Raw genomic sequence first — 25,767 nt, forward strand, 5'->3', positions numbered from 1 at the left:
CACACCAGCCATCTCCATTCAATGAAGCCAGCTAATATAAGCTCGGAATAGAAGAATGGAAAGGTTGATATCCAGGTAGTCGTCGATATGGATTTATTGCACTAAAGCATGTTGAGATACCCTCAACCTACTATCATTCATTGTTAGTATACCCAGACTATAACCCTGGCCATTCAGATATGCACGACCCGTATATTACTTCACGAGCCTATACCGCAAACGATGGCCATTATAAATATAGCACACACCCCTACCTAACCAATAGGCGGTCAGGTATACTCTAACCCAAACACCTAAGGCAGCCACAGCATAATCGGCACACTGCCGCAATCCTTCTCAGCCTCAGAGGAGGAGGGAACCTAAATGATACAACAACATGCGTTGATTTTTATCTATAGCCTTAGCTAGGATAATGTCGAAATATTTCTACGATATGGACATCTTATAACCATATTACTTGAGGCATACCTAGGTATTACTTAAATAACTTGTAGAAATTGTAGTGGGAAATATGGCGGACCCGCTCTCTATGGTCGCCAGTGTCGCGGGGGTTATCGCCCTCGCGGCATCGACGGCGAGAACAGTTACTTCCATGATTCAAGAGATCCAAGATGCACCCGAAGAAATACTTCATATTCGTCGCGACGTGCAGAACTTATCCGCAGTGCTTGGGTCTATCCAGGAATTATGCGGGAGATATGACTTACCCTCGGAGGAGCCTAAATTGGTGGAGAGCATGGCGGAGTGCCTCAGTTTATGTCAGGATAGCATGCAGTCTATTCGAGTGGTTTTAACACCACTGTCTGGAACTGCAAGTGGGAGGAGGAGCCCGATGAGGATGTTTGGTTGGATTATGAAGAAAGGTGAAATCCGGACGTTGAGGGAGAGGCTGCAGGAGAGTAAGGCGAGCTTGAATATCACTATATCAACACTTATCGGGTTCGTATCATCTACTCAGAAGTACCTTGCCAATTGATGTGCTAATTCAACTCGCAGAGCTCTAGAAGGAAAAGGGCAGGATGAAATTAGGAGCGATGTTAACAATGTTTACCAAAAGCTTGTCTCCGAAATTCGCAGTCGCGACAGTGGAAGGAGGCTTAAGAAACGAATGGAAGACGATGTGGCCAGTGTGTCGGCCTCTGGGGGACGACGTCGATCTATATCCGACTCAACAGACGCCGGGTTTGCTTTGAACAGGTACTTCGATCAATTACCAGAACCATCGCAATCCCCCCAAAGCTATCAATCTGAGGAAGGCCTACTTCGCCCATACTCATCTACACCAACCAATCTACTCGAAGCAGTTAGAGCGAGAGATAAGGATGGTGTGATTCGTCTCATCTCAAGTGGCAGTCCAACAACTGGAAGAACACAAGACGGACAAACGGCACTTCATCTATGTGCTATATATAACGACTTGGAAATGGCGCAAGTCCTGTTGGATCATGGTGCGAATATCAACGCGAGGGATGATCATTTGCGCTCACCCCTGAGCGTTGCCCTTTCATCGGAAGCAATAAGCGTGGCTAGTCTTCTGGTTCAGAAAGGATGCTCCCTTACAGGCTGCCTCGAAATGATATTCCCCTTGACCCAAAGGCTAGAAGAGATACCCGATATCGAGGAGCTCCTCAAAAGCATAGCTCCCAAGTTCAACAAGTTGACCACAGGCCCATATCTAGTCCATCAAGCAGTCGAATTAAACGATAGGCAAAGTCTAACTGCCCTCCTTTCCGCCGGCTTCGATCCAAACATAAGGAATAAATATGGACTTCCTCCTTTATACGAAGCAATGTTGCTGCAGCAACATCAAACTGTTCGATTACTCTTAAATCACGGGGCTAACCAGAACGATTTCCTTCCTGGGGAGACACAAGATAAACTCGACAAGGATATTCGCATACACGCGAGACTTTCTGGTTGGATAAGCGCGGATGCTGGTATTATCCCTTTGGTAGTTGCCGGAAGGGTACTGAGGGATGCCGAAATGACACGCATATTGTTGGAAAGTGGTGCGGATCCGAATTTCTTGTTCCCGTCAAATGGTGAGTACTACCTAATAAGATGACTTGCTATGATATCGCACTAACATGCATCAAGGAGGTGTAACGCTCAGCGGCTTAGGCGACATCGAGTATCTCGAATGCGCCAAGCTCATAATCGAGGCCGGTGCCGATGTTCATATAGGAGGTAAATCCGGATTAGACCCTTTCTACTGGGCTAATGCGTGTAGGAACCCGGAATTGATAGAATTCATGCTCAATCATGGAGCAGACGTCAATCATTCTTATAACGACGAAAACCCGACGATACTTTTCAGGGTCGCTAGATGGGGTTACGATGACTCTGCTGAGATCTTAGTAAGATACGGCGCTGACCTAACTGTGAGGAACTATGAGAAGAAGATGGCATTGGATATTGCGCGCGAGTATCAGCGGCATGAAGTCGTCGCGATCTTGGAGAAAGCAGGGGCTAAATGAACCAACCGACGAATTGAGGAGTTAGGTGGCCGATCGATTGAGAGGACCGCATTGACTTAAGAACTTCGTCTAGAATAAAGGGGGTGAAACGTGGTCCTTCTCTTCAAGAACTACCAACCGGCAAGAGTATAATTCGAGACGCAAAAGACAGACAGAAGATATGATTAATTTCCATGCATTAAATGCTACCATATGCTCATGAGCCTATCTATAACACCCCATGCGTGGATCCCATGATTCTATGTATGGTCTCCACCATCATCACCTATTATTCCCCTATATCACTACTTCTAGTCAGAACATTCGTGTGTACGAATTACCACATATATCATCCCGAATAAGCTGCTGCCACCAAAAGATCAACCGCAGCCTCTTGTGTGCCAATCGTGACACTGTCATACGGACCCTGCCACAGAAACCCATAGAAATCCGATCCATTTCGCGCGTTTTCGTACGCTGTCTGGGCATTATCCGCGATGAATGATTGGTATGGATGATCATCCAGCGCAGCGTCGAGCTTCCCTAGCTCCCGGATAAAGATACCCTTGAACGCCGTACCGTTAGGTTCGCACTCCTCTTCGCTGGAACACGGTTCCGTCACTATGCCACCTTGAACTATTGTTGCGCTATTAATCGCGGCATCTGCAATCGCTCGCGCTGTGTCGAGATACGTCGAGTCTCCCGTCGCCTTATTAAGCTCGACTAGACCACCAAGAATCACTCCTTGATTATACGACCACGTCGTCGCCCCGTTATTAACGCATGCGGTGTTATCCGTGAGTCCGTCATTGACGAGGTTCTGGCTGTTTATCATACCGCTATTATTGAACCATTCCCATTCCATCAGACTGTGATTCAAATACAACGTGTCGCCAGGAATTAGATTGTGTAGCTTCGCCGTTAGTTCCAGGTATAACTCGTTGCTGATGGCATTATGGTAAGTCCCATTAGGAATATTCCATATAAGGCCACCTCCACAAGTCGTAGTATTCCAATAGTCGAACATATAAGCTTCGTCCTCCTTAGCGATAGTCAGGTACTCATTATTTCCGGTAAGTTCGTATAGACTCGTCATAGCCAGTGCCCACCAGCCCGTATCATCAGTACTGTCGGCGCGGAAGTCACCGCCGCCTTCCGGCCACCAAGAGAGTGGCGCTCGTTGGATATCAACCGTATTCTCCGCTTGGTCGAGGTAATCCTGTGATCCCGATTTGAGCATATACTCTGAGAGAGCCCATAATGCGACACCACTCTGCCACCATGAAGACCCGGTGTTGTTGGGGTCCCAAAGACCCGTCGAGCTATCATATAGATCCATCATCGCATCCACAGCCGCCCGAGCCATGTCCGCGTCAGAAATACTCGAAGAGTTTCTAGGAATCATCGTCCCAAAGACCGGGGAATAAAACGAAAGGCAACAGCATATCGTCCACCAGAATAGTGTCGACATATCTGCATGTTTCCAGAACGATGGTGCGTAGGTAATATCAAACCCAATATCCCAATCAAACGAGTGTCTTAAAAGAGCGAAGGTAGGTAAAGATCGTGTTGTTTTGGCAAGACGTCAAATGTCGAGCCTTGTTTGAGCCTGGCTCGTCAGGAATTTATATGAATTCGGCATATTCGGAATATACGGGCTGGGTGTTTAGACGCGCGACACATTCGATTTCGAATCAGGGGTTTTTAGTCACGTTTTCTTAATATCTAGGCGGGTTCCTTGGCTGTTATCTCTTCGATCCGATGCAACATTTAAGCGCCCTGCACGTCAATTCTCCGTTCCCATGTACGTAGGAAAAAGAAAAAAGGTATTCTCCGAACTGTCGTGATCAGAATCGTTCGAATTACCTATCTTACCAAGATTAAATTGAATCTTAGCCTGCCGATAGGATACGAGGATCAAGAAGCCACCCGTCCTTAATTCCCTTTCCCCCTTACTCACGTAAGGATTATAAGAGGTTAGGTACTGAGATGGTATTATTTGAGTTATCGGACTATTTTGCTGCAGCTGCAGGAATATATGGTCCTCTCGACGATGATTGGTAGAATCAACTCCGCCCATTAACAAGAGTTTTAATATACGTTGTCATGCATCGGCTTACGACGCCACAAGATAGGGGGTGGTTGGGAGATGATAGGGGTAAAACCACAAGGGAGAGAGAGAGAGGTTCGGCTCGAAGCGCGCTGGGCGTACGGCCAAGTTTGACAGCATTAATACGGGAGTGACACGACCCCTTGCATCAAATATCGGAATGAAGAAATTCAATTTGAATCACGGTTTGATATGCATGCAAGGAAGTCGTACGTAAAGCCTAAAGTTGCATCTGCCGGATAATAAATACTACATACATGTATTATATACATCCTCCCGTTCCTTGTCACATACATGGATTTATCTCTCTTTTCTCACATGCCTATTCCCACGTGATTGTATAGATATTTCATCATGACCGGGTAAGACCATAGGTAAGGCCATTCATGCATCCTAGCATGAGAGATTGACGATCTCCGACTCCAATGGTAATATAATGGCAAGACGGGTCAAGCGGGTGAGACTGATCCGCGATCTACTGCAAGTCATTTGTATATGCCGGTAGTGTCTACACCTTTATAGGAAAAGATCAGCAGAAATAAATAGAAGGTGGTAATTGTTGTGGAGCGTATCGATCCCCTTCCCCCTGTCTGTAAATTGGCGTTACGTACACCAGTACTTATATTTCACGATAGCTACCATTTATATATAACCATTGTCTCGTTGTGGCTTAACGAAGCGTTAACAGCGAAGGGAGCGATTCGCTTTGGTAAAAATAAGCGCTAATTTCTTTGGTCGTATAATTGATACAGCGATTATATCTCAGGAACGGCGGCGACATATCAAAAATACCTAGGTAGATTTGCTTTTAGGCGTCGAGGAAGGACAAGCAACAATTTCATGGAATTAATTCATATTAATCATGGGCTTCCCAAGTTTCAAAGGGTAGAGATTATAACCAACCCACCCAACCTCATGGACTTTTCGCCTTCATATCGGCGTTTATTCTTACACATTAAAAATCATTTACGTATTCCTTCATCCATTACTCCCCAATACCTAGGTGCCTATCCCCGATTGTCCAATCATGTTGGTTTGTAATACCGTGGCTCATTGAAAACGTGATACTGGTGCCCTCTGACGCCTTTGCCTCTAAACAGCGCTGGAAATCTCCAACCTTCAGGAACATCGCGTTCCTTAACTTTGCGATTTCTCGCACTTGAATTACTCTCTAAATCTTTAATTTGTTCTTTCTCCTCTTGACTCTTTGGAACGACGAACTTCGCAACTTGCAGTTCGGTGTCGGTGATAGTACTTCGGGATACTCTTGCATAGCCTACTCGTTGAAGATTCTTGTATATAATGTATTCGCACCAACGATCCCAATCGCTCGGATCTACGTCGTGCATTCCGGAAATATCGGATACGTATGTATTATAATTGCCTTGAAGAGGTTTAGTAACGAGGTAGGAGAGTAGAATTGAAGGCCTTGGAGAAGAACCCATGAGTTTGGAAAGGTACTCTGTCTGAAGTCGACGATCTTCAGGATCTTCTTCTTGTCCGGAATGGAAAACGAATACATCTACCAGTTCGCCGTAGACGTCGAGGGTAGCATGAATAGCCGGCGCAAGTTCGCCTACAGGCGACGGAAGGAGATGATGAGTTGAGTTCATAATCGGGAATTTGGATAAGAGTGCTGCGCCCCAAGTATGCTTGTTGGGTCCGGGGCCATAGTCGACATACATCTTCAGGTCCTCTGCGAGAAATTGAGTCGTATCCCTATTCCCCATAATAATACGTTGCAAGTCAGACTCCAACAAGCCAATAACGTCAATCTCAAGCTCTTTAATCAAATCACGCATGCGATACTCGGAAGACCACATGTCGTTATCAAGAGAGAAATGGATAGTCCAGATGCCGGCAGTGATTAGTCTCGATTCTTCGTGGTAGGGCTTATAATCATACGTAGGGAATCGTCGGTACGCCGAAGCGATAAAGAATAAGTTGATTATACCAAGTGCTAATGTATGATATTTGCGGTGTTGTGCTCGGGCGGGTCGCGCATGAGGTTGTTGACGCTGCGAATTAATTGATGTGAGATTAAATACGCCAGCACCAATAAGTAGCATCATCGTGGTCATAATCCAATCTGTATGCTCGCGAACGAGCGGTCCTCCGGGAACAAAGGCATAAGCCACTACCCAGACGTGGAACAAAACCATTACATTGTAGAGGAAAAATCCAAGACCAAAGGTCGTCCCTGGGCTATCCTTGGAAGCTGCGATGAGTAAAGGAGAAGCGATGGCTGTTAGGTAAAAGGCAGTAGTGACAGCACCAAGATAACCGAACCAGTTTGGGTAGAGAGTAAGGATAGCTGCTCCAACGCACCCGACGCCGTAGACCGACCAAGTGCTGACGAGCTTGGGGAGACGAATTCCCGTCAGCAAGCCGGCAGTCATAGCTGCCACTGTGAACCAACCATGGGGGACCGAGAGAGGCCCTCGCACTGGATAGCCCTCCCATACCCATAGAATCATGGTACTTGTGTCGGAAAGGAGAGAGTGTAAACCGAAGAATACGCCAGCGACACCAAAGGCGGCCAGGAACTTTGAACCATCATGCTTATCGTTTGTGGCCGCGCCAGTATTCAACGGCGCTTTTCGGGTGAACCTCAACGTTGCCAAAACTGCCAATACCAACCCCACAACGTTGTAACCACCGTTTTCGGCGTGCATTATGGGCCATATTGGGTTATTAGTTTGCCAAGCAAACTTCACGGCTGAAGACATGACTAAGCCGACGAGCCAAGCCAGTATTTTTGATTCGAGCCTGGCCTCATGGACTGACTCGGAGTAAAGCGTAGCAGCCCATGACAGACATGACACCGCAACGGCAAAGCCAACGGTAAAAAGTCTGAATGCCGGATCTTTGACTTGCCACGCAAGAAGTCCCACGAGCGATAGAAAATGGAACGAGCGTAGGTTATGGATGACGAATGACCGGACTGATCTAATGCCAAGCAGCAAGGGTGAGATCGTTGACATGACAAATGCTTCGTAACCCGAAATACCCATATACCACAGCGGGAAGTACCAGATAACGACGCCCATGCCTGTAAGCATAGACCAGAAAACGAATCCATGATAGACTTCGGCGGCGGTGTCGAATATCTCAGGCCAGGAGAACTGGACGTTGAATATACCAGCGGTAGCCTTCTCCTTTTCTTTCTCTATAACGGCGGTCGGTTGATATGAGACATTGGCTCTGCGAAATTGTTAGAAGAGCGATTCAGGGAAACCTAATCGATCGCTTAGCCGTATAAAACTCGCTCGGACTAGCATGCGTATGAATCTCTATATAGTGATAAGTGGCTCGAATTGAATGGACGGCAGGCTCATTCCAGGCCTGGCCGTCTTTGAAGACGCTATGCTACATTGAATGGGCTGAATATCAAGTCACATTCGTCAAACATGGCTTGTCTCTCCGCATATAGATGTCGCAGAAGCTAGCGTCTAGGTCATTGAAAAGGTGAACTGTTCTCGCAGGCGAGCTTGTCTACCTTAGAATGCCTAGTTTGCGGTGGTAGTGGTGTGGGTGATGAAGGGCAGTGTCGTCCAGTTTAGCTAATTCACGCAACGATCGATGGTGTTATCTACTTGAGAAACGCAATACCGAGAGGCTGTCGCATGCAGTCCGAGCGAGGAAATACGATGTGCCAAAATTTACCTAGGGAGCCATTGTACATACCCCTTACTCAAACCCTTTACATCCTTGACTACTATTTCGAAAGTGTCGAAGTCGAGGGCGGTAACGGCATCAAACGCGACGTCAAATAGAATGAGAGACCATTCGAAGAACGAGTAAGTAGTGTAAGCTGCGAATAATGAGCTATGATATCCTTTAAATTGTAGTATAATATTGACCAACCTCCTGCTACTCGGTGGACCTTATGTTGTATGAAGAAGTAGATTAAAAAGGGAATCATGCCAAAGAAAGCAGTCGCAAAATACTTCCGATACTTTAGAGCTTTGGGATTTGGCGGGCTTAATGCGATACATCCGGCAGTCCAAGGAATCGTAGCTACGAGATAGGATATCATGAAAATGTCGTGCCAATCATGGTCATCGGTCGAAGTTACGTACGTCCAGCCCCCACAGGTAAGAGTCCGGAAGAGACCTACGCCTGCAACAAACTTGGGGAGAGCCTTTCCCGGCCTTGCTGTTAAGAGGTACCAGAGACCAACGAGTGCGAACCTAGGGCCTGATGTTATAGCTATGAAGAGCATGAAAAAAGATCGCTCGGGGTATCGATCACCGATGGTAGCGGAGACGGAGGGGAACCACTCTTGGGGGTAGCCATAGAATTCGTTTTGAACGATCTTATGATAATGAAGGTATATGCCGACGAAGAGAGCGCTCAGGAATGCAGCTATATGAAAAAGCCATGAACATCAGCATATGATCTATTTCTCTACTTTACGAATGAACGAAGATTAAGTGAATAGGTAAGGAGGATATTCACTAACTATAGGCGACAACGGTATGGGCCCACGATATCCATTTCGCGTTTAGAAAGATGACTGTCCCACTCTCTTTATCCTTGTACTTGGACATGGTGGCATTCCCGAAATTGGGGAAGCCGGACCGTGCGGAGGTTAGGAGGAAGTTCAAAAAATAAAACAAGAACAACTAAATATTTTGATATGAGTTGACGGAGCGAGCGTCGAAAAGAGGGAGAAGAGGAGTGATGTTGTTGGTAAGAATTAAAAAGAAGCTTGAAAAGTTGTCGCATGCTTATTCCAAGGTATTGAAAGTACCTAGGTAGCTAACCTTAGGTAAAGTATAGGTAAGGAAGGCACGGATGGTACTTCGGCTGTCCGGATTCTTCGGTCATCATCGATGGCGCAAAAAAGTACGTGGGTCGATACTTCTCTCAACAGCTTCAAGCTTAATCCATGTTGGTCGCGTGTCGTACAAACCGCGGAGGGCCAATCCCCGCAGAGTAGCGATTAATCTACGTAATCTGTACCGCACTTGGATGCTTTCGGTTTAGACTTATGTAATCCCACCAACCCGGTACTTAAATGGGTAGATCCATTTTGCCAAGACAGATAAGCATCCACTAGCTTATCTTAACTCAAATTCTCCACTGTATTTTTTTGCTTCCAACTTTGCAGCGAAACTTTTCTGAAATGCAATCTTCCAAAGCTACCACCCTCAACGTCTTGACGCACATGAGTGGAACCAATTCAAAGATTAGTTGGGGAAGTACCTACGACTATATCTAGTATAAGGCCTCGCGGATACGAGAATAAGTAAAAATGGCGGGGGTTCCCGAGAAAGCCCGCTTCTTTCTCGAACGTGCAGTCCCCCAACTACGCGAATTCGAATCCAAGGGTATCTTTACCGCCGACGAAATCCGATCGCTCGTTCGAAAACGTACCGACTTCGAGCACCTCGTCCTATCACCGGGAAACAAACCATCGGACTGGCTTAACTACGCAGCCTGGGAGAAATCTCTTGAATCGCTCCGCGCAAAAAGATGTCGCCGATTACAGATTCGTACTTCATCGAAGCATACGGGACAAGGCAGAATATTTGGAATACTAGAACGGGCAGTTAATAGACATCCCGGCGATGTTGGACTTTGGAAGGCATACTTGACTTACGCTAGAGACATGAAAGCTACGAAAAGATACCGGAAGATCATTAGCAGAGCATTAAGAATGCACCCAGCAAAGCCAGAGCTCTGGATAATGGCGGGGAGGAGATCGGCGAGCAATGGCGACATGCAAGCGGCGAGAGGATTTTTCATGCGCGGCGCTAGGTTCTGCACAAAAGACGCCACAGTATGGCTCGAATATGCTAAGTGCGAGATGGAGTGGTTGGAACGAATGGATGCGAAACGAAAGAAGGGTGGCGCCGAAAGAGCCATTCAAGAACAAGCCGAGCATAGCGACGACGAGATTAAGCTTATAGAGGAAGGCAGTCAAGACGACGAGGGTGACGACAATGACCAACTGGTCCTCCCCAATCCCGATAAGTCGGCTAAGAAAAAGGTCTTCGACAAGGACACTACCAAGACGTTACAAGGCAACCCGGCGCTGGATGGTGCTATTCCCCTAGCTATCTTCGACATTTCCAAGAAGCAACCATTTTTCAGCTCTACAGTGGCAGAGCAATTCTTCGACGTTTTTGCCAACTTCAATGCCGTCTCCGCACAAGTTCGAACCGTTCGACACGTTTTAGATAGCATGACCGAGTCGTATCCCAACGACCCGGCAACCTGCTTTTGTTATACCCGACAGCCTTTGGTAGGCATCAGCATAGATTCGCCTTCGTACCCTAAGGCTCTACGGGACTCATTAGCCCGATTCAAATCATCTCTTTCCACAACTACCAACAGACTCCAACTAGCCGATAAGGTGAGGATATGGGTTGAGCCCATCCTAGCCTCCGATAACCTTGATCCAGCCATCCAAACAGTTCTACAGCACACCATCCGAACACTACCTCAATCATGAATGCAATGGCTATTCCAGCATAGCTCTAGTCAGACTCGCCGCCTCGCTGCTTTACCACCTCCATCAAATACTCGAATTCGGCAGGACTGACGCGACTCACGCTTAGTCGGGTCTGTTTCAGCATTTGCATGTTCTCGAGTGGCTGTCCCGGTTGGCCCATCTCACGGAGTTCTTTCAATCCAATCTGTTGATTAAATTTACTGCGAAACTTAACATGCACGACGCTCCATTTCGGATTATCAGGCTTGGAAGAAGCGTCGTAGTAAGGTGCCTTAGCATCGTGTGCCGAGACTAGAGCAGGGTGAGGACGTATTTACGGATTAGAGATAAAAGACTTACGGTCGGGGGAATGTTCTTGTACAACCTGCATTGTGCCTACGATACCCGGTTCCTTGCAATTGGAGTGGTAAAATAAGGATATGTCGCCTTTCTTCATAGCCCGAAGATTATTACGGGCGACATAATTTCGGATGCCTAGGAATTATAATGAGTATTTAGAATCCCTAGGTAGAATAGAGAAATGATGAAATCTTACCATCCCAAGGCTCGGGTTCTGTTCGCGACGCCAAGTCATCAATTGAGAACTTGACGTCAATACCATTTTCGAATCGTGACTCAGGCTCGGCTTTCATGAGCCAATATGACTTTTCTGAAGAGCTTGCCGCCTCATCCGTATCAGACTTTGGTGCTGCACTTGTCTGGGTCGCCTTTTTGGTCTTGGCCTTTGGTTTTGAGGGTTCCTACGACGGTTATTTCTTAGGTTGATATTCCCGAAGTACGAAATGACAAGTGATGCTCAAAATTTAGCATTCCATATAATGAGACTAGATAGACATATTTCGAAATTCTTACTGCAGATTCTTCTTTTTTAGTTGTCGCCTGCTTCTTTGGCTTGGTGACTTTGGATACTTTATTTGGTGTAGACTTCACCTTGCTAGGCTCTGCTGGAGGTTCTGGCACCGTTCCTGGTTTTCGACGCGTCGATCGTCTTAGACCTGTTGTATCCGCGCCGGGTCCATCGTCGAGTTGGGTTGCCTTTCTCTTTACCATTTTCAACCTAGGGTTTCTAGAATTTAATGAGGATTATGATAAACTATAGGAACGTTTACTTGCGAGTATTGTAACGGGAACTTAGGTCATTTAATGAATTACGAAAAGAAATGTAGCATGAAGTGGAAGATGCCGGATCAATTAATCGTTCGGAGTTGAGATGAAGCATTATTATGTACCTAGGTATTTGTTAGTGCACGGACTATTTATGCAAATGCATAATTACGAACAGTACATACATAATGTAGAAACTTATACTTTATTTTTCTTATGAAAGACTTCCAGTTTTTACGATAACAACAATTCGCTTCATAGAGCAGACATGATCATTCAGGCTTCCAGAGCAATTTAACAGCTTCTTTCAATATCTCAAGCTCATCAATAGGGAAAGATCATATATATTTTGTCATGGCCCACTCAGGCGAGTGGATCGACTTGACTTGGCTGCTTGGTTCTCCTATCCCCATCAATCCACTACCTCTATGACCTAAGTGGTGAGAATAAGATTCAAATAAAAGCACATCAATGGGATTTCCTACCTACTTAATAATCATATATTACATTCACATTAAAAGCAATATCATTATGGCAGCGCTAAATAAGCACCATGTATTTTTCTGTCTACCTATCCAATACATATGTAACTACTATGAGGTACCTACCTCAGATACGAGAAGTCAAGTATCCTCGCGGTAATCAAGTTATTCTCCCCTTCACCCTTCACTCATAACCAACAACTCCAATGCTTTTAACAATGGTCGTTGCTAAAGCCTACCATGATGTTCCAATTACTAGTCGAAAACTCTTGACCACGAACCCTGGAGCTCGCGTCGTGGGTTTGGCATTGGTCAAGGATGTCCTGAGCGTAGTGAGACCAAAGAAGGCAGTTCTCCTCGATGGGAAAATGGTTGTCGTTGCACCACCAGATCGCCGACTTGTACGAGCACGAGATTCTCGTACAGACGCGAGGTCCTTTTTCCATGAAGCATTTGCCGGTCTTCCCACTGAGGTACTGGATGCCATCCTGGATACGGAATGCCTGAGCCCACCAAATATTGTTAGGATCACAACTTAGGTATGCCTTCGACTTCTGGGGTTCGCTGTGATCCCCGCCGGTACTAGGGTCCGCCCATGAGAATTTGGGGTTTACTTTGAGGATTTGGGACTCGATGTCCTTGAAGCTAGTCCCGGTCAAGGAGACCTCGGGGCCGTTGTCAACAATCCTTCCCTTCCAAGTGAGGTTGGCTACCGAGTAATCGCTCGGAAGACCCTGGGGCTGGTCAGGGGTTCGAACAATGAACCGGCCACTGACGATGGCAGTCCATGAGAGGACGGAGACAAAGATGCTGGTAAACCTCATTGTGACTGAAGTTGAAGACGAAGCTAGTAGGCCTTTGTAAATATTGAAATAACGGATGATTTGTGTAGAGTTGTTGATTATTCAGAGACTTAGTTTGGTTATTGATTAAGATACTGTTGACTGTTCAAGTGAATGGGGATGCTCGAGAAAGAGAAGCTGAATTAAGGTAGCTAATCTTAGGCTATATATACTCGCCATTAGGAGGGGAACACATCGTGTGTGTATTGGAATGTAGAAGGAGTTACAGAACAAGTAAGTGTAACTCAACCCAGCTACCGTAAAGCAACAAACTCACTATATCTATACAGTCGCTGTTGCCATAGTTGTTTCTTTGTTTGTAACAATATTAAGTGTCTATAGACCTTAGAGAGAGGACTTGATGGAAGGTACAGCTTCGAAGCATCGAACATACCTGGTCTAGTAGACAAACATGGTTGGAGAAGACTATTTCATCGTCACATGGCTATTATACCTGAGCTATTCTCGGGGAGAATCACCCTGGGGATAACATAGGTAGGCATTGCTTGAAAAAAGTGATTTACACATAGAATCCTGCGTCTTAACAAACCGCTCTAGTACGTAACTTTAACAGAAAAAAGGGTAAACAGGCCCAAACTCGCCTACCACTGCTATTCAAATCCATGATCGTCGTGGGATTTAGAGCTTGTAAGTTTGTAAATCAATACTATTACCTACCTAGGTAATCACTATGGCAAACTTCCAGGATCTCCAGGGAAGAGCCTTTTTAGAATCATTAGTAACCTAGCGAAGCTCATAAGTCGTCTGTATTTCCCTCCCAGACTATATCTGGCTATAAGAAGAGGGTTTCAATGTATATCTGATGAATGAATCTTGCGCCTAATATGTTATCTATTACTATGAGATGAACGCCGAAGACTGCTACTACTTGGCCAATGCTTTCTGTCCAATGCGAGTTAAGTCGTCATTTACTAACGTATCCTTCTCAAATCCATCAACGACCTGAGCTAGTAGCGACGCTGCTACGTCGCGTAGCTCGACATGCGGAACTCCGGGGATCTCTCGCCTTTCTCTGTTCGGGGAGTCTATCATGCCAGGCCTGGCGACACTAGCTTGAACAGCGCCACCGGAATTTTCTGCAAATTCGAGGATTTGCACCTCGGCCTCACCCTAGAGTAGTGCTACGGATTAGCATAGTTGGAATAGTGTGGATAAGTTCAAGCGATAAACTTGTCGTCATCTGAAGGTACATACACGCATCAGGGTGTAATCGACTAGACCGTGGGCGCGCACTGGTGCCGCTAACTCGTCTAGACTACGCGCAACGAAGTGTCCGCTCATATAAACAAAGCGGAAGGGTCGGCTTTGATCAGAACGGAGACTTGATATAGTCCGGATTGCCGTCGTCGCGTAGTCGCGAGATATCTTAGATGTTTCTTCGAATGGGAAAGTTGTGGACTTAGATGGTGTTATGGCGATGGTCCTATTTTGGAGTCAGCCCCTCTCGTTGAGTACTCAGGGAGATCTAGGCCAATTGCGCAAAAAAAGGGGGTTGTACCAAATACACGCATCCGCGTCCTTCAATTCATTGTTTACATTGTCCGAATAGTCCTCAAAGTCGTCGCATACGACTGACTTTACCTTCGTAGATCCCGGCGGTAAAGGTGTCTCACGTCGGCTGAGGGCGATGATTGATGTGAAGGCTGGATTCTGAATAGCTTGTAGAATCAGTTCCTCGCCGACAAAGCCAGTTGAACCACCGATTACTAACTTCATGATTGCGAGGATCAATATTATAATAAGCTGATTGATTGAAAATGATGCTAGCCCTAGAAGGATTGTCGTGGAACTTACTATTAATACGTAGAGCTCTTTAGGGATTTAAACAACGAAACCCGCAAAGTCCGGGATTCAGCTGCTTATTCACCACAATAACCATCCCTTACTTGTGGGAGGGGAACCTGATCAAATTTCATGGCATTTTTACTCGATGTATCCAAACAAAAAAACTACTCACGAATCGTAAACGTACCTAGGTATGGACGGAGCCTTTGTTAATGTGCGGATTGGAGCTTTGACATGAGTACATGTACTAGGGGCCTACTAACCTGCCGATGGTGATCTATAGAATTTCCTATTAGCGGTATGGGCCAGTGTCTAGCGAATTTCTGATTGGTTCTTTTCAACTATAAGACGGAGTCGAAATGCTCTCAGTATTATTTTCATAAGGACATAAATGGGAATGAACTTGTGATCTGTGATTTAGTCTGTCACTTTCGAATGGTAGCCTCTTATTTCTATTCCAATATTCATATTTGGTACTGTCTTCGTTACCAATACCTGATTCGCAATCTAGTAGTGATTGAATGAAACTAGAAAAGGAGACGCAGGGTCGGCAATACGCGGCGATAAAGAGACAGAAACCAGGATCCGGTATGCTACAATTCCGATGCGCACAAAGCAATTCTTGTATTGATAGGTCGAAGAGACAATAGTGTATGTTCTGTGGCGTAACGCCATTCCGTCGTGCTGAAGTATCTCGGAAGTTCTGCATGGATTTTGTTGAATGTTCTCGCTTAAATATTGATGTGTTCGTCGTCGTATTGAAGAGGCTGGGTATTTCCATCATAGGAATTTACCGACTTAAATCTCCTTCTCCGGGGCTAATAAACTGCCTAATGAGATCTATGCGCGATACCGGCATATTCCACCCCGAGGCAGATCTAGGAAGTATTGAGATATGCTATTCATAATTATAAGTAATCCATCAGAACGGACATGTAATTTCTTACCTACTAGCCTACCTACTAGGCTACTTGTATCAATTATAACGAAGACGAAAAAAATTCATCATTAACGCCCCTTGCCTGCTTGATTGCTTGGAGGGGAGGGGCGGGATGTATGTATCGTCGGCAAAGCTGGAAGGACAGGGATCCGTCGACGTTATTATTAGAGGCAAATCGAATGAGCATGACAGCAGATTACAAGTACTACCAAGTCGAGTCGAGTTAAATGTGAAATTCCAGACCTTTAGATTAGTTCCCATAGCTAAGCGATGGCATAATGCCTTACTGTAATTCTAGCTTATGGTACATCATCTCTTACATAGGAAGTAGTCTAGGAGCATCCGTCTCGATCTTGACGTCTGTCTCAATAGGTAATCTCGTCGGTTGGAGACGCAATGTGACATTGGTGACGCCCACTGGAGGTGGTGGGAAACAACAAAGTTTCATTCTGCGCTGGGGATGGCTTGAAGCCTTTGACCTTTTGGCCGGCTCGCGCACCAAGAATCGAATAGATCGAAAACCGAAGCTTGGTCCATTGCTAATTTCTAATGGAGGCTTTACGCACGAAGCTTATCCGCATTCTAATTCTAGAAAAAAATGACGAACCAGCCAAGTGAGCTTCTGACGAATTCGGCTGTCCCAGACTTTCGCACTACACAAAGCACATTCGTTTCCATTGGCACATGGGGCACACTTAAGCGGAGAACGTTCGGTACTAGACTGAAAGCTCGAGACATGATCATCCGGTGATGAAAAATGCGAAATGAAAAGGCAAATGGGAAAATAAAAATCGAAAGAGTCCTTGATCGGATCGGAAAGTGTTCCATGGCACGGCTGGGTTTGACAAACTAGTTGAATAGAAGTAATAGGGAATAATAATAACAATAATAGAGATGATCGAGGCACGGTACATGTAGAGTAGGCGGTAGGAGTAGTGGGAGGGTATTGTAACCGATTTTCCCTCAGGCCCTTTCTCTCGCTCTCCGTTTCCCTCTCGCCCTACCGTACCTAAAAGGTCTATCTACCACCCCTTGCCCATTCCCTTGTGACCGTCTATTTTCTACTCTTCTTCCCTCTCTATTCTTTCTTTTCCTTACACATTCCCTCCTCTTCGAATTCTCTTTTCATCTTGCGCTTCGTTCTCTGAATATCGCGGTTTTGTTGTTCTGTCTTGATGACGGATTCTCATCCCACTTATATGAAAATACCCCAAAACGGTATAGAGACGGATTACTTAACTGTACAGTCCGTATTATGAATGGGGAGTTTTCGATTCGAGAGACTCTGGCCTTGACGACACGAATAATTCTGTTCCTTTATTTTATATTGTATCCTGATGAGTTAGGGCTATATTGTGGCCTTCTGTTCATCCAACTTCGTCGGATAAAAATTGGTTGAGAACGACTACATTATACGTACACTATGAACACCCAATGTAGCGCAAACGGCCACGACCAACGATGGATTCTTGACCGGGATAGGACCAGTCTCCGCCAAAAAATGCTGCAAGGATCAAGTCATCAGACAATTCAGCGACGACCACCTTAATTCACCTCTACTGGACTGGATGGAAAGTTGTACGAGTTAAAGAGGGATTCCTCTTTAGATTGCAGTAAGTCTTTTCAGACTTGATCACCTGGGACTGGTATTTTTCGACTCGTCAACCACCATGACGAGTAGGACCGAGCCCAAGCGACACCAGCTTATACACCCTCTGTGCTGTATGTACGCCTAGGGTTTCAAAAACTCCTTGCGGCACATGGGGAACTCCCATTCTTGCTGGTCTTGTAGCACAAGTACCCGAAACCCGTGCATCAGCCAATTTTCGGAACCAGTTGGGCATTCAGATGTTCTAAAAGGAATGAAGGGGAAAGAGGGGGCCACTCAGAGCTTGTCAGAGTCAAATCACTTTCGTGGATCGGCAGGCAAAATTGCAGGTCGATTCATTCGCACATCTTCTTGTCTACCTACCGGAAAGGTATACCTCGCCTTTTGGTCGGTACCTTGGAGCCACCGTATTCGTTGTCCCCATCCTTGCAACCCGTCGCAATGGATCACCGGAGCATTCCCATTGGTTCCACATGCAACCATTAGAAGCGGACCACTTTAAACAAGTACTTTGTACTTGGATGCGGGATGTCAGCATACGCATACATATATGTACCTACTCAGCCCTGCAGACAGCGAGACAGCCATGGTTGAGCATTTCATTCCTTTTTGTCATTGACTCATTGGCATTCTGGTTTGAAGTACGTCTCACATTACACCCAGCCGGACGCGGACAGGATGTATTTTTGGGCTATCACGATCTTATGCCGACATTGATCGTGACAGATCCTTATTGTCTATGAGATACATGAAGCTCTTGGTGACAGATCTGCATACGATATTAAGCCGCCGTTTTTGTTATCATGGTTATCTGCTCGGACATCCCCCCTCATTATCTGGCGGTAGAGTTGTTCCCCACCTCACGACTATGAGTCTGTGTCCGGGAATATAGTGGTTAGAAGAGCATTTCCCAACATGTCGTGCTTTTTCGCCTTGGATCTGAGTACGACCGCGGCCCGGTCCGCGGAATTTACGATGAAGTTAGGATTTATTTCACGAGGCTACTTGGATGCGGGGTGTGGTTTGCCACCACCGTTGAGTATATATCTCTACCAGCATCGGGCCCCAACACTTCAACTTCACATCCCAGTTGACTGGTGATTTGAGGCCACGATGGACTGGCGACCTTCATGCGGCATGACACGGCTTCTTCGCTGATTACTCAAGTGGTTGAATATGACTGGAGCGGATAAGGCCAGGCGAACGGATCCCACGGACCCGGAATATAGACGGTTGTCCCTCTTCCGCCTAAGGCCCTGCGGAACTCCATGACTTTCACCACATGATAAATGTCATGGTGGTCGAGGCAACCTAATCGCAAGACTCCAAGGAACTTCAGGGCTTGGTCACTCCCCTCCTATTCTCCGTTGGCCCGAGCTGAGCGGAATGGGAGTTCCCGTTCCAATACTACAACGGAGGTTCTTCGATCTCGGTCTTCTGGAAAGTCTTGGTTTTGAGCATTCGCCCACCCTCTAACTTGGTTGCCTTAACGGTATTTCCGTGTTGTTTTTTATTGTCTTGATTCTTTTACTATTATTTCTTTTTATTGAATGTCTTGAGAGACCGTATAATAATACGGTCTATTTCTTTTCTTAGTTGACTGGAATTTGCACATCTGAATGGTGTATTTTGTGAAAGTTGTGAAGGTTGAAATGCAAGTGCTCGGACTTCACTCACAAAAAGACACAAAAAAGCTACCTAGGTACATCCTAGTGTAGAGTTAGATCAAAGGTAATAGTCGGGTTACCAGACAAAGTCAATTTTTTGCTTTTCAGCAGCGGATTTATGGGTAACAGGTACGTCTTCTTCTATCAAGTGATATTTCGTTTATTCCTCCAATCGCATCATTTCAACGAGGTAATAAAGTGGACAATAAAGTGGATTGATTCGCTGCAACCTTGGAACCTTCTCAACCAATGAATTTCTAGTCATACCCCTGGATCCATATTTCCGCCCCATAATTTACCATTCCGCGTGGTGAGCCGCCTTCCAAGGTTCCCTTCTTTCCCTTTTTTTCTCAGTCCTTGCTTGAACAATCTAATCGCGCATCAACGCATCATTTCTCATCGTTTCCCATCTAAACCTAACTAGTACTAGTGCTAGTGGGTCAGGTAGTACTTGTCGCTCCTCTCGGATCGAAGGGGGTCCAGTGGAAGTTAAGCAAGTCAGAAAAATTTCTTGACTTTCAAATCCCATCAGCCCATTCCCCCCCCCCCAAACCCGGCGCAGAAAGATAGTCAGTTAAGCGCAGCCTCTAACACTTGGACTTTGGACTTAGCCCACAAGACAAGCCCGTCCATACCATCCATACGACCAAACCAAGGCACAGAAGGCACAGCCAGGTAGACCGGGCCAACTCGCCAAAAAGTCAAGTGCCTTTTACTTTACTTTCCCACCCCTTACGGCCCTTACTACATACCATACCAGTCATAGCCATACCCGCCGAACGCCCATTCCCATCCTCTTGCCGCGCCGCGCACGCAGACGCAAGACGCAGCCAGAAGCAAACAAAGCGTCACATAGTAAGAAAAATTAAAGCGTGTGGTGTGTCTGGTCTGTCTTGTGTGTAAGAGAGAGAGGAAGAGAAGTATCGTCAATCCCATCCATTAATCTTTTAGTTTAGGTAGGTCAGACCCTGTTACCATTATCTATCATTTCTTCCCATGTCTCTATTATTGTTATTATCGTTATTGTTGTTGTTATTGTCTATCCGTTCATCATTCAAGTCATTATCCCCATCCATCTATACATCACATCCATACATGCGTACATCCATCCAACCATCCATCCATCCATTCCGTTCCCCCCAAAACCCACTAGTCCTCTCTTTCTTCGGAAGGTTAGGTTAGGTATGTAGGGAATGTTTGCCTATCTATATCTATATCTATCTATACATACACACTATTGATCCATCCGGTCATCCTTTATACACACGTACATACATATATGTACACATATACACAATACAATACACAGTACACACGCGGGATGTAGTGGCGGTGTATGTACGTATGTGAGTGTGTGTATCGGATGTGTCTCTAAATGATGCTGCCACTCAGATCCTGTTCCCCCGTCACAACTTTCGGTCGGCATGGGACAGACATCCTACAAGCGTCGGATGGGTTGTGATGCGCAAATGCTGCATCCAAGCGACCGGTCGGCCGTCACTAGCGATCCATTATACATTAAAATAGCGACAAGGGAAAAAGCCGAACACACCTGACATCCGGGACGGGGACGGACGGGGTACTGTACCCAATGTACAATCAGCCGTCATTCCGTTGGTTCTCCATTACAGAACAAGTATTTCCGTGCTCAGGTCAATGTTCAGGTCCAAGTTCAGGTTCAGCTTCGGATCTACCGTCAATTTGCCAAGTGGACACGGCTACGGCCCTTACGCCGATAGACAAGAATTCACCGTCTATGTCAGACCCTTTCACATCCATCCATTATTACATACTACCTATTTTCTAGTTATTCTTATTTCCTTATTTGGTCATTTTATGCTGTTTTGTTGTATTCTTATCGTTATCGCTGTTGCTTCCCATTATACCCTTTTTTTCACTGTCTTCTCTCTCTATAGGGCATGGATTGAACTACTAGTACCTATTGTGTACAGTATCCACAGTACCTTTGATACAGTATTTCATCTACCCTAGTACATTCACCTCCCCATAATTTCACTACCCAGGTGTATTACAGTGCTATATACAACCACTACAGTTCGTACAGCACAGGTAGCTTTAGGGAGCTATACCTTCAAACTGGGGGTATCTTCTTTTTCTGATTTGGACCCTCTTCCTTAAAAAAAAGAGAAGAGAGAGGGCACCCCCTACCTATCCTTTTCCCCCAACCACCGCAACCTGCGACCGTACCAACTCATTTTTTCCCCCGATCGCAACGCGCGACCACTCAACCCCCCGAAAATTCCCTAATCAACTCGCGACGCGACTTTTCCCATCGCGACACTCGTCGCCTACGACATTCCCATTTTTCATTTATTGATATTCCATCTCAATGCATATATCGCTTTCTATTTTAATTGCTGACGATATCTAAAAATAGTCAGATGGGTTCCCATTTGCGAATCCATTCGTCATGAGCTCCTGGATGAATGAGGCCGCTGCCGTGCAAAATCACAATGGCAACGGCTTCCCACACATGAACGATCCTAATAATATGGGAGCCGGCGGAGGAATGGCCGGAGCGCCGGGAGGCATGATGGACCCGTCGGCTTTTATGGCCAACGCTGCCCAGTTCAATCCCGTCGCTGCTGGTCAGTTTAATCCTCAACAGATGGCCGCTGCTATGCAAAATGGCCCGATGCGCAATGCCTCGCCCTCTTTCTCGAATCCCGCTTATCAAACCAACCCCGTCATTCCCTCGAAACGACCTCGCCCCCGAGAAGATAGCATTGGCGCATCGCCGCGACAAAATCCAAATATGCTACCGACCTCGCGCGCCGACACGCCTCAGCAGTCGCCTTTTCCGGGTTTCCAACCGAATGCGATGCAACCGCAGAATCCCGCTCAAGCTCAACATTATCCTCATCTACAACCTAATGGCTCGGCGAACGCGTCGCCATCGCCCGTTATGGCCGGGAACCAGCTGAGACCCGGAAGTGTGCCTCAACGCGTTAATACCGCGTCGCCGCATCCCTTCTCACCAGCCTCTCAGCAATTCGGTCCCCAAGCATCACCAGTTCCATCAGATCACGGCAATACCCCCCAACCGAATATGTTTATGAATCCGCAAAATTTCCCCCAGGGCTTCAATACAGGCTTTACGCCTACTCCGTCACCCGCTAGACCGCCCTCAGCTCAAAACCCTATGTCGCAATCGATGATACCGCAGCAAATGCCTCAGATGCATCCTAGCCAGATGCTCTCAGCCCAGCAAATGCACCAGATGCAACAAATGCAAGCAATACACGCGGCGCAAGGACGGGGCGCGATGGAACAACAACAAAAGATGTTATATCAGATGCGAATGCAACAACTTCAACAAAGTGGAATGCCAATGGGCGCACAAATGCAGGCCCAGAACATGGCTCAAGGTCGGGGTATGATGCCTAAGCAAGGAATGCCAATGCAGAACGGCCAGATGCCTCCGGGTGCTATGCATGCTCATCAACAGCAACCCCAACCACAACCTCAACAGCAACCGCCGCAACAAATACCACGAGCCAATAACCCTGATGGATTTCTAAAGAACTTGACTACATTTATGAATATGAAGCAACTTCCTTTGGATACGAATCCCATTATTGATGGACGACCATTAAACCTCCTTCAACTCTTTCAGATGGTTTCTAAGTTTGGTGGATATCGAAATGTTACCGGCCATAATATGTGGATGCAAGTCGCCGCCTCGGTTGGCTTCAGCGCACAACAGTCAAACCCATCGGCACCGGCTCAAGTCAGGAACATTTACGAACGGAATCTTTTAAAATTTGAAGAAGCATGGGCGATGCAACAACGAAGCCAACAAATGAAGCACCAGTCAGGTGGTCCTGCTGGTATGCCCGGTGCTCCGGGTCAAGGTGTACCACAGAGAATGAATCAAATGCCACCCAACCAACATATACAGCCTGGACAGGTCCCCCCACAACAGCCTCACGCACAAACGCCCGTCAAGCAAATGGCACCAGCGCCAATACAGCAAGCTAATGTTAATGGATTTTCAACACCACAACAGCCTAGGATGAGCCAACCGCAACCAAACGCAGGCCAAGGACACATGAGAAACAATTTGTCGCGGACCATTGATACCAGGCAAACGAGCGGAGAATTCCCAATGCCCTCTCCGGCACCGGTTAGCAAAGGTGGCAATATTTCCGTACAACCTCCCACCCAGGTGGGTGGCGCGCATACTAATGGCGCTACGAACCTGCCCTTTCCTGGCCCATTCTCGTCAGACCCCGACGAGTACGCACCTTGTTCTCGGGAGATGCTTCCTGAGTTATACGGCGGCTTCGATCTAGAGTCAATACGTAAACTAGGCAATGATCTAGAAAGATGGAGGCCAAACATACCGCAACCGCAAGAACTTGGCAACATCGATATCCAAGCTTTGACGAAAAGTATTCAATGTGGTATACATGGCGAAGTACGGTTAGCTCTCGACACTCTCGGGTCTATCACGCGCGCATCCGAGTATCTGCAAGACCTATCAATTGACCTACGAATGTGTGATGACTTGATAGAGTCCCTCATAGACTGCGCCGAAGAACAAGTTGATCTACTCGCTGAAAAGGCCGACTTAGTCTCGGATGAGATAGATTTAACCTCGTATGAGGATGTAATGAGAAGCTGCCGCCTCGAAGCAATAAGTCTTCGAAAACCAAACATACTTGGAGAAATCGATTACGAACTTCAACATGCGGCCGATCGTTTAATAGCAATCACGACAATTCTACGAAACTTCTCTTTTATGGAGGTCAACCAAGCAATCCTAGCCGACGAGATTGTCGTCAAATTCCTATGCGGCGTGATCCGGTCTCTGGGTACACGCGAGAACTTATTACGGGCACCAAGAAATACTCTTGACTTCATGAAAGACGTTATTATTTTCTTATCCAATGTCTCTGGCTCTATTGAGATACCCGGACGCGAGCAAGCATTATGTCTTCTCCAGTTTCTATTAGCATTTGCCCCATCTCCACCCCCTTCATTAACCACCGAGAGAGTCGTTTTCTCACCTTTCGAGCCACGAGTCCACCCATATCTACCACATGCCATCGATTCCCTAGCCAAGTTATTAGCACGCGATGAGCCGAACCGATCGCATTATAAGATTATCTTTGCTTCCGACGCTTCGGCCTCACCTCCCTATGAACTTCTCACGCGGACCTTCGGCCTCGCTGTCTCCCCTATCCCGGATCAGAATAAAGAGACTCGTCCCGCAAACCTACCTTCGTTCGTCGAAGCGCGTAAAGCATTGCTTATGCAAGGTTTACTCGCAGCTGATATTATTGCCCAGCTTGCCCCAGGATATGAGTCCGGAGTCACACGGGCTTGGCTTTCTTCGGGCGAAGGATTTGCGCAGAATCTTTTCCGACTTATTCGCACGCTTTGCACACAAGCAGAACCGACACCACGCGTAGGCGGCAATGCTAGAAGTCAACACCGTGAGGATGTAGATATTTATTATATCATCACCTGCGGCGTTTCTACCTTGAGGAGATTAGGGGAGAAGGCTAGAGATCCGAATAACCCAGCCAGTATTCCTCCAAACGCCCTTCCCACGAGAGAGAGCCTTTTCGGAGCGTTGCAGAGCCTCAAGAGTCCAAAGTGGGCGACATTACTGAATCAACTGAGTACCTATGCAGGGTTGGAAGGTTGAATGATTCATTAATACTTATATGAATCGCAACCTGAGTAATTAGACGACTGGGAAATGGAGCAATTTGCACGGCGTACTTTACAGAGCAACGAAGCGATAGCGAAGATTCGGTTGAGGGGTATTTCAAAAATGGTTACTGGTATTCAGGCTTAGGCTCAAGCACTTTGGCTCTACTGGGAGCGTGGCGTTTAGGAATTAGATGAATCTTACATGGGATGTACAAAGTAACCCAACGCATAGGAGATGTATAAATGTGTAGATTAGGCATTGGGGGCACTATGGATAACATAGGGTAATGCCGTCAAGAACCGTTTTTTATCGTGGAGAAATATGAAAGCTCTCCTCGAAAGTCTTCTACATACCTATTTACATGAATTATGGACTTGAAATAAGAAAAATAAGAAGAATAAGAAGCGTATCGTGATTGTTTTACTCACTTGATTTATATTCAGCTCAGACAGGCATATTCAATGTTCTAGTCAGTTACCTAGGTATTTATTAATTTAATACAGCGAGATATCTTGACTATGTTGCAAATGGCTATGCTGGTTTTGTCCGGACTAGTCATATTAAGTTTGCCTTACACGGAATTTACCTAAAACATTCTGGTT

The 25,767-nt window shown here is 46.3% G+C and overlaps 8 protein-coding genes across 8 annotated transcripts; 3 read left to right on the forward strand and 5 right to left on the reverse strand.

Moving 5' to 3' along the window:
- Positions 1–16: 16 nt before the first annotated feature.
- F4822DRAFT_359504 (ankyrin) lies at positions 17–2,641 on the forward strand. The gene is made up of 3 exons (XM_051456093.1): positions 17–939; positions 997–2,042; positions 2,098–2,641. Exons 1-3 carry the CDS (start codon positions 512–514, stop codon positions 2,475–2,477), a joined length of 1,854 nt encoding a protein of 617 aa, XP_051311768.1. The 5' UTR covers positions 17–511; the 3' UTR covers positions 2,478–2,641.
- Positions 2,637–4,444, reverse strand: F4822DRAFT_414682 (glycoside hydrolase family 76 protein). The gene has a single exon (XM_051459171.1). It carries the CDS (start codon positions 3,925–3,927, stop codon positions 2,806–2,808), a length of 1,122 nt encoding a protein of 373 aa, XP_051311769.1. The 5' UTR covers positions 3,928–4,444; the 3' UTR covers positions 2,637–2,805.
- An 859-nt stretch (positions 4,445–5,303) lies between these two features.
- Positions 5,304–9,242, reverse strand: F4822DRAFT_359558 (Frag1/DRAM/Sfk1 family-domain-containing protein). The gene is made up of 4 exons (XM_051456094.1): positions 9,032–9,242; positions 8,434–8,934; positions 8,233–8,380; positions 5,304–7,770 (listed from the first exon to the last, which is right to left on the reverse strand). The coding sequence occupies exons 1-4, from the start codon at positions 9,117–9,119 to the stop codon at positions 5,592–5,594; spliced, it is 2,916 nt and encodes a 971-aa protein (XP_051311770.1). The 5' UTR covers positions 9,120–9,242; the 3' UTR covers positions 5,304–5,591.
- A 417-nt stretch (positions 9,243–9,659) lies between these two features.
- F4822DRAFT_414689 (U3 small nucleolar RNA-associated protein 6-domain-containing protein) lies at positions 9,660–11,573 on the forward strand. The gene has a single exon (XM_051459172.1). It carries the CDS (start codon positions 9,827–9,829, stop codon positions 11,027–11,029), a length of 1,203 nt encoding a protein of 400 aa, XP_051311771.1. The 5' UTR covers positions 9,660–9,826; the 3' UTR covers positions 11,030–11,573.
- Positions 11,055–12,079, reverse strand: F4822DRAFT_432857 (DUF55-domain-containing protein; the record flags this gene model as incomplete). The annotated part of the gene is made up of 4 exons (XM_051461724.1): positions 11,055–11,320; positions 11,369–11,503; positions 11,565–11,769; positions 11,882–12,079. 4 exons carry the CDS (start codon positions 12,077–12,079, stop codon positions 11,055–11,057), a joined length of 804 nt encoding a protein of 267 aa, XP_051311772.1.
- A 272-nt stretch (positions 12,080–12,351) lies between these two features.
- On the reverse strand, positions 12,352–13,648 carry F4822DRAFT_414691 (uncharacterized protein). Its single transcript, XM_051459173.1, has one exon. The coding sequence runs from the start codon at positions 13,437–13,439 to the stop codon at positions 12,828–12,830; it is 612 nt and encodes a 203-aa protein (XP_051311773.1). The 5' UTR covers positions 13,440–13,648; the 3' UTR covers positions 12,352–12,827.
- Positions 13,649–14,315: 667 nt separating this feature from the next.
- On the reverse strand, positions 14,316–15,397 carry F4822DRAFT_359659 (uncharacterized protein). Its single transcript, XM_051456097.1, has 3 exons — positions 14,977–15,397; positions 14,673–14,901; positions 14,316–14,588 (listed from the first exon to the last, which is right to left on the reverse strand). Exons 1-3 carry the CDS (start codon positions 15,192–15,194, stop codon positions 14,343–14,345), a joined length of 693 nt encoding a protein of 230 aa, XP_051311774.1. The 5' UTR covers positions 15,195–15,397; the 3' UTR covers positions 14,316–14,342.
- Positions 15,398–21,451: 6,054 nt separating this feature from the next.
- On the forward strand, positions 21,452–25,223 carry F4822DRAFT_359991 (uncharacterized protein). The gene is made up of 2 exons (XM_051456098.1): positions 21,452–21,582; positions 21,878–25,223. The coding sequence occupies exon 2, from the start codon at positions 21,911–21,913 to the stop codon at positions 25,154–25,156; it is 3,246 nt and encodes a 1,081-aa protein (XP_051311775.1). The 5' UTR covers positions 21,452–21,582; positions 21,878–21,910; the 3' UTR covers positions 25,157–25,223.
- Positions 25,224–25,767: the final 544 nt, after the last annotated feature.

This window comes from Hypoxylon trugodes (genome assembly GCF_022578975.1).
Source record: "Hypoxylon trugodes strain CBS 135444 unplaced genomic scaffold F4822scaffold_8, whole genome shotgun sequence".
Taxonomy (NCBI): Eukaryota; Fungi; Ascomycota; class Sordariomycetes; order Xylariales; family Hypoxylaceae; genus Hypoxylon; species Hypoxylon trugodes.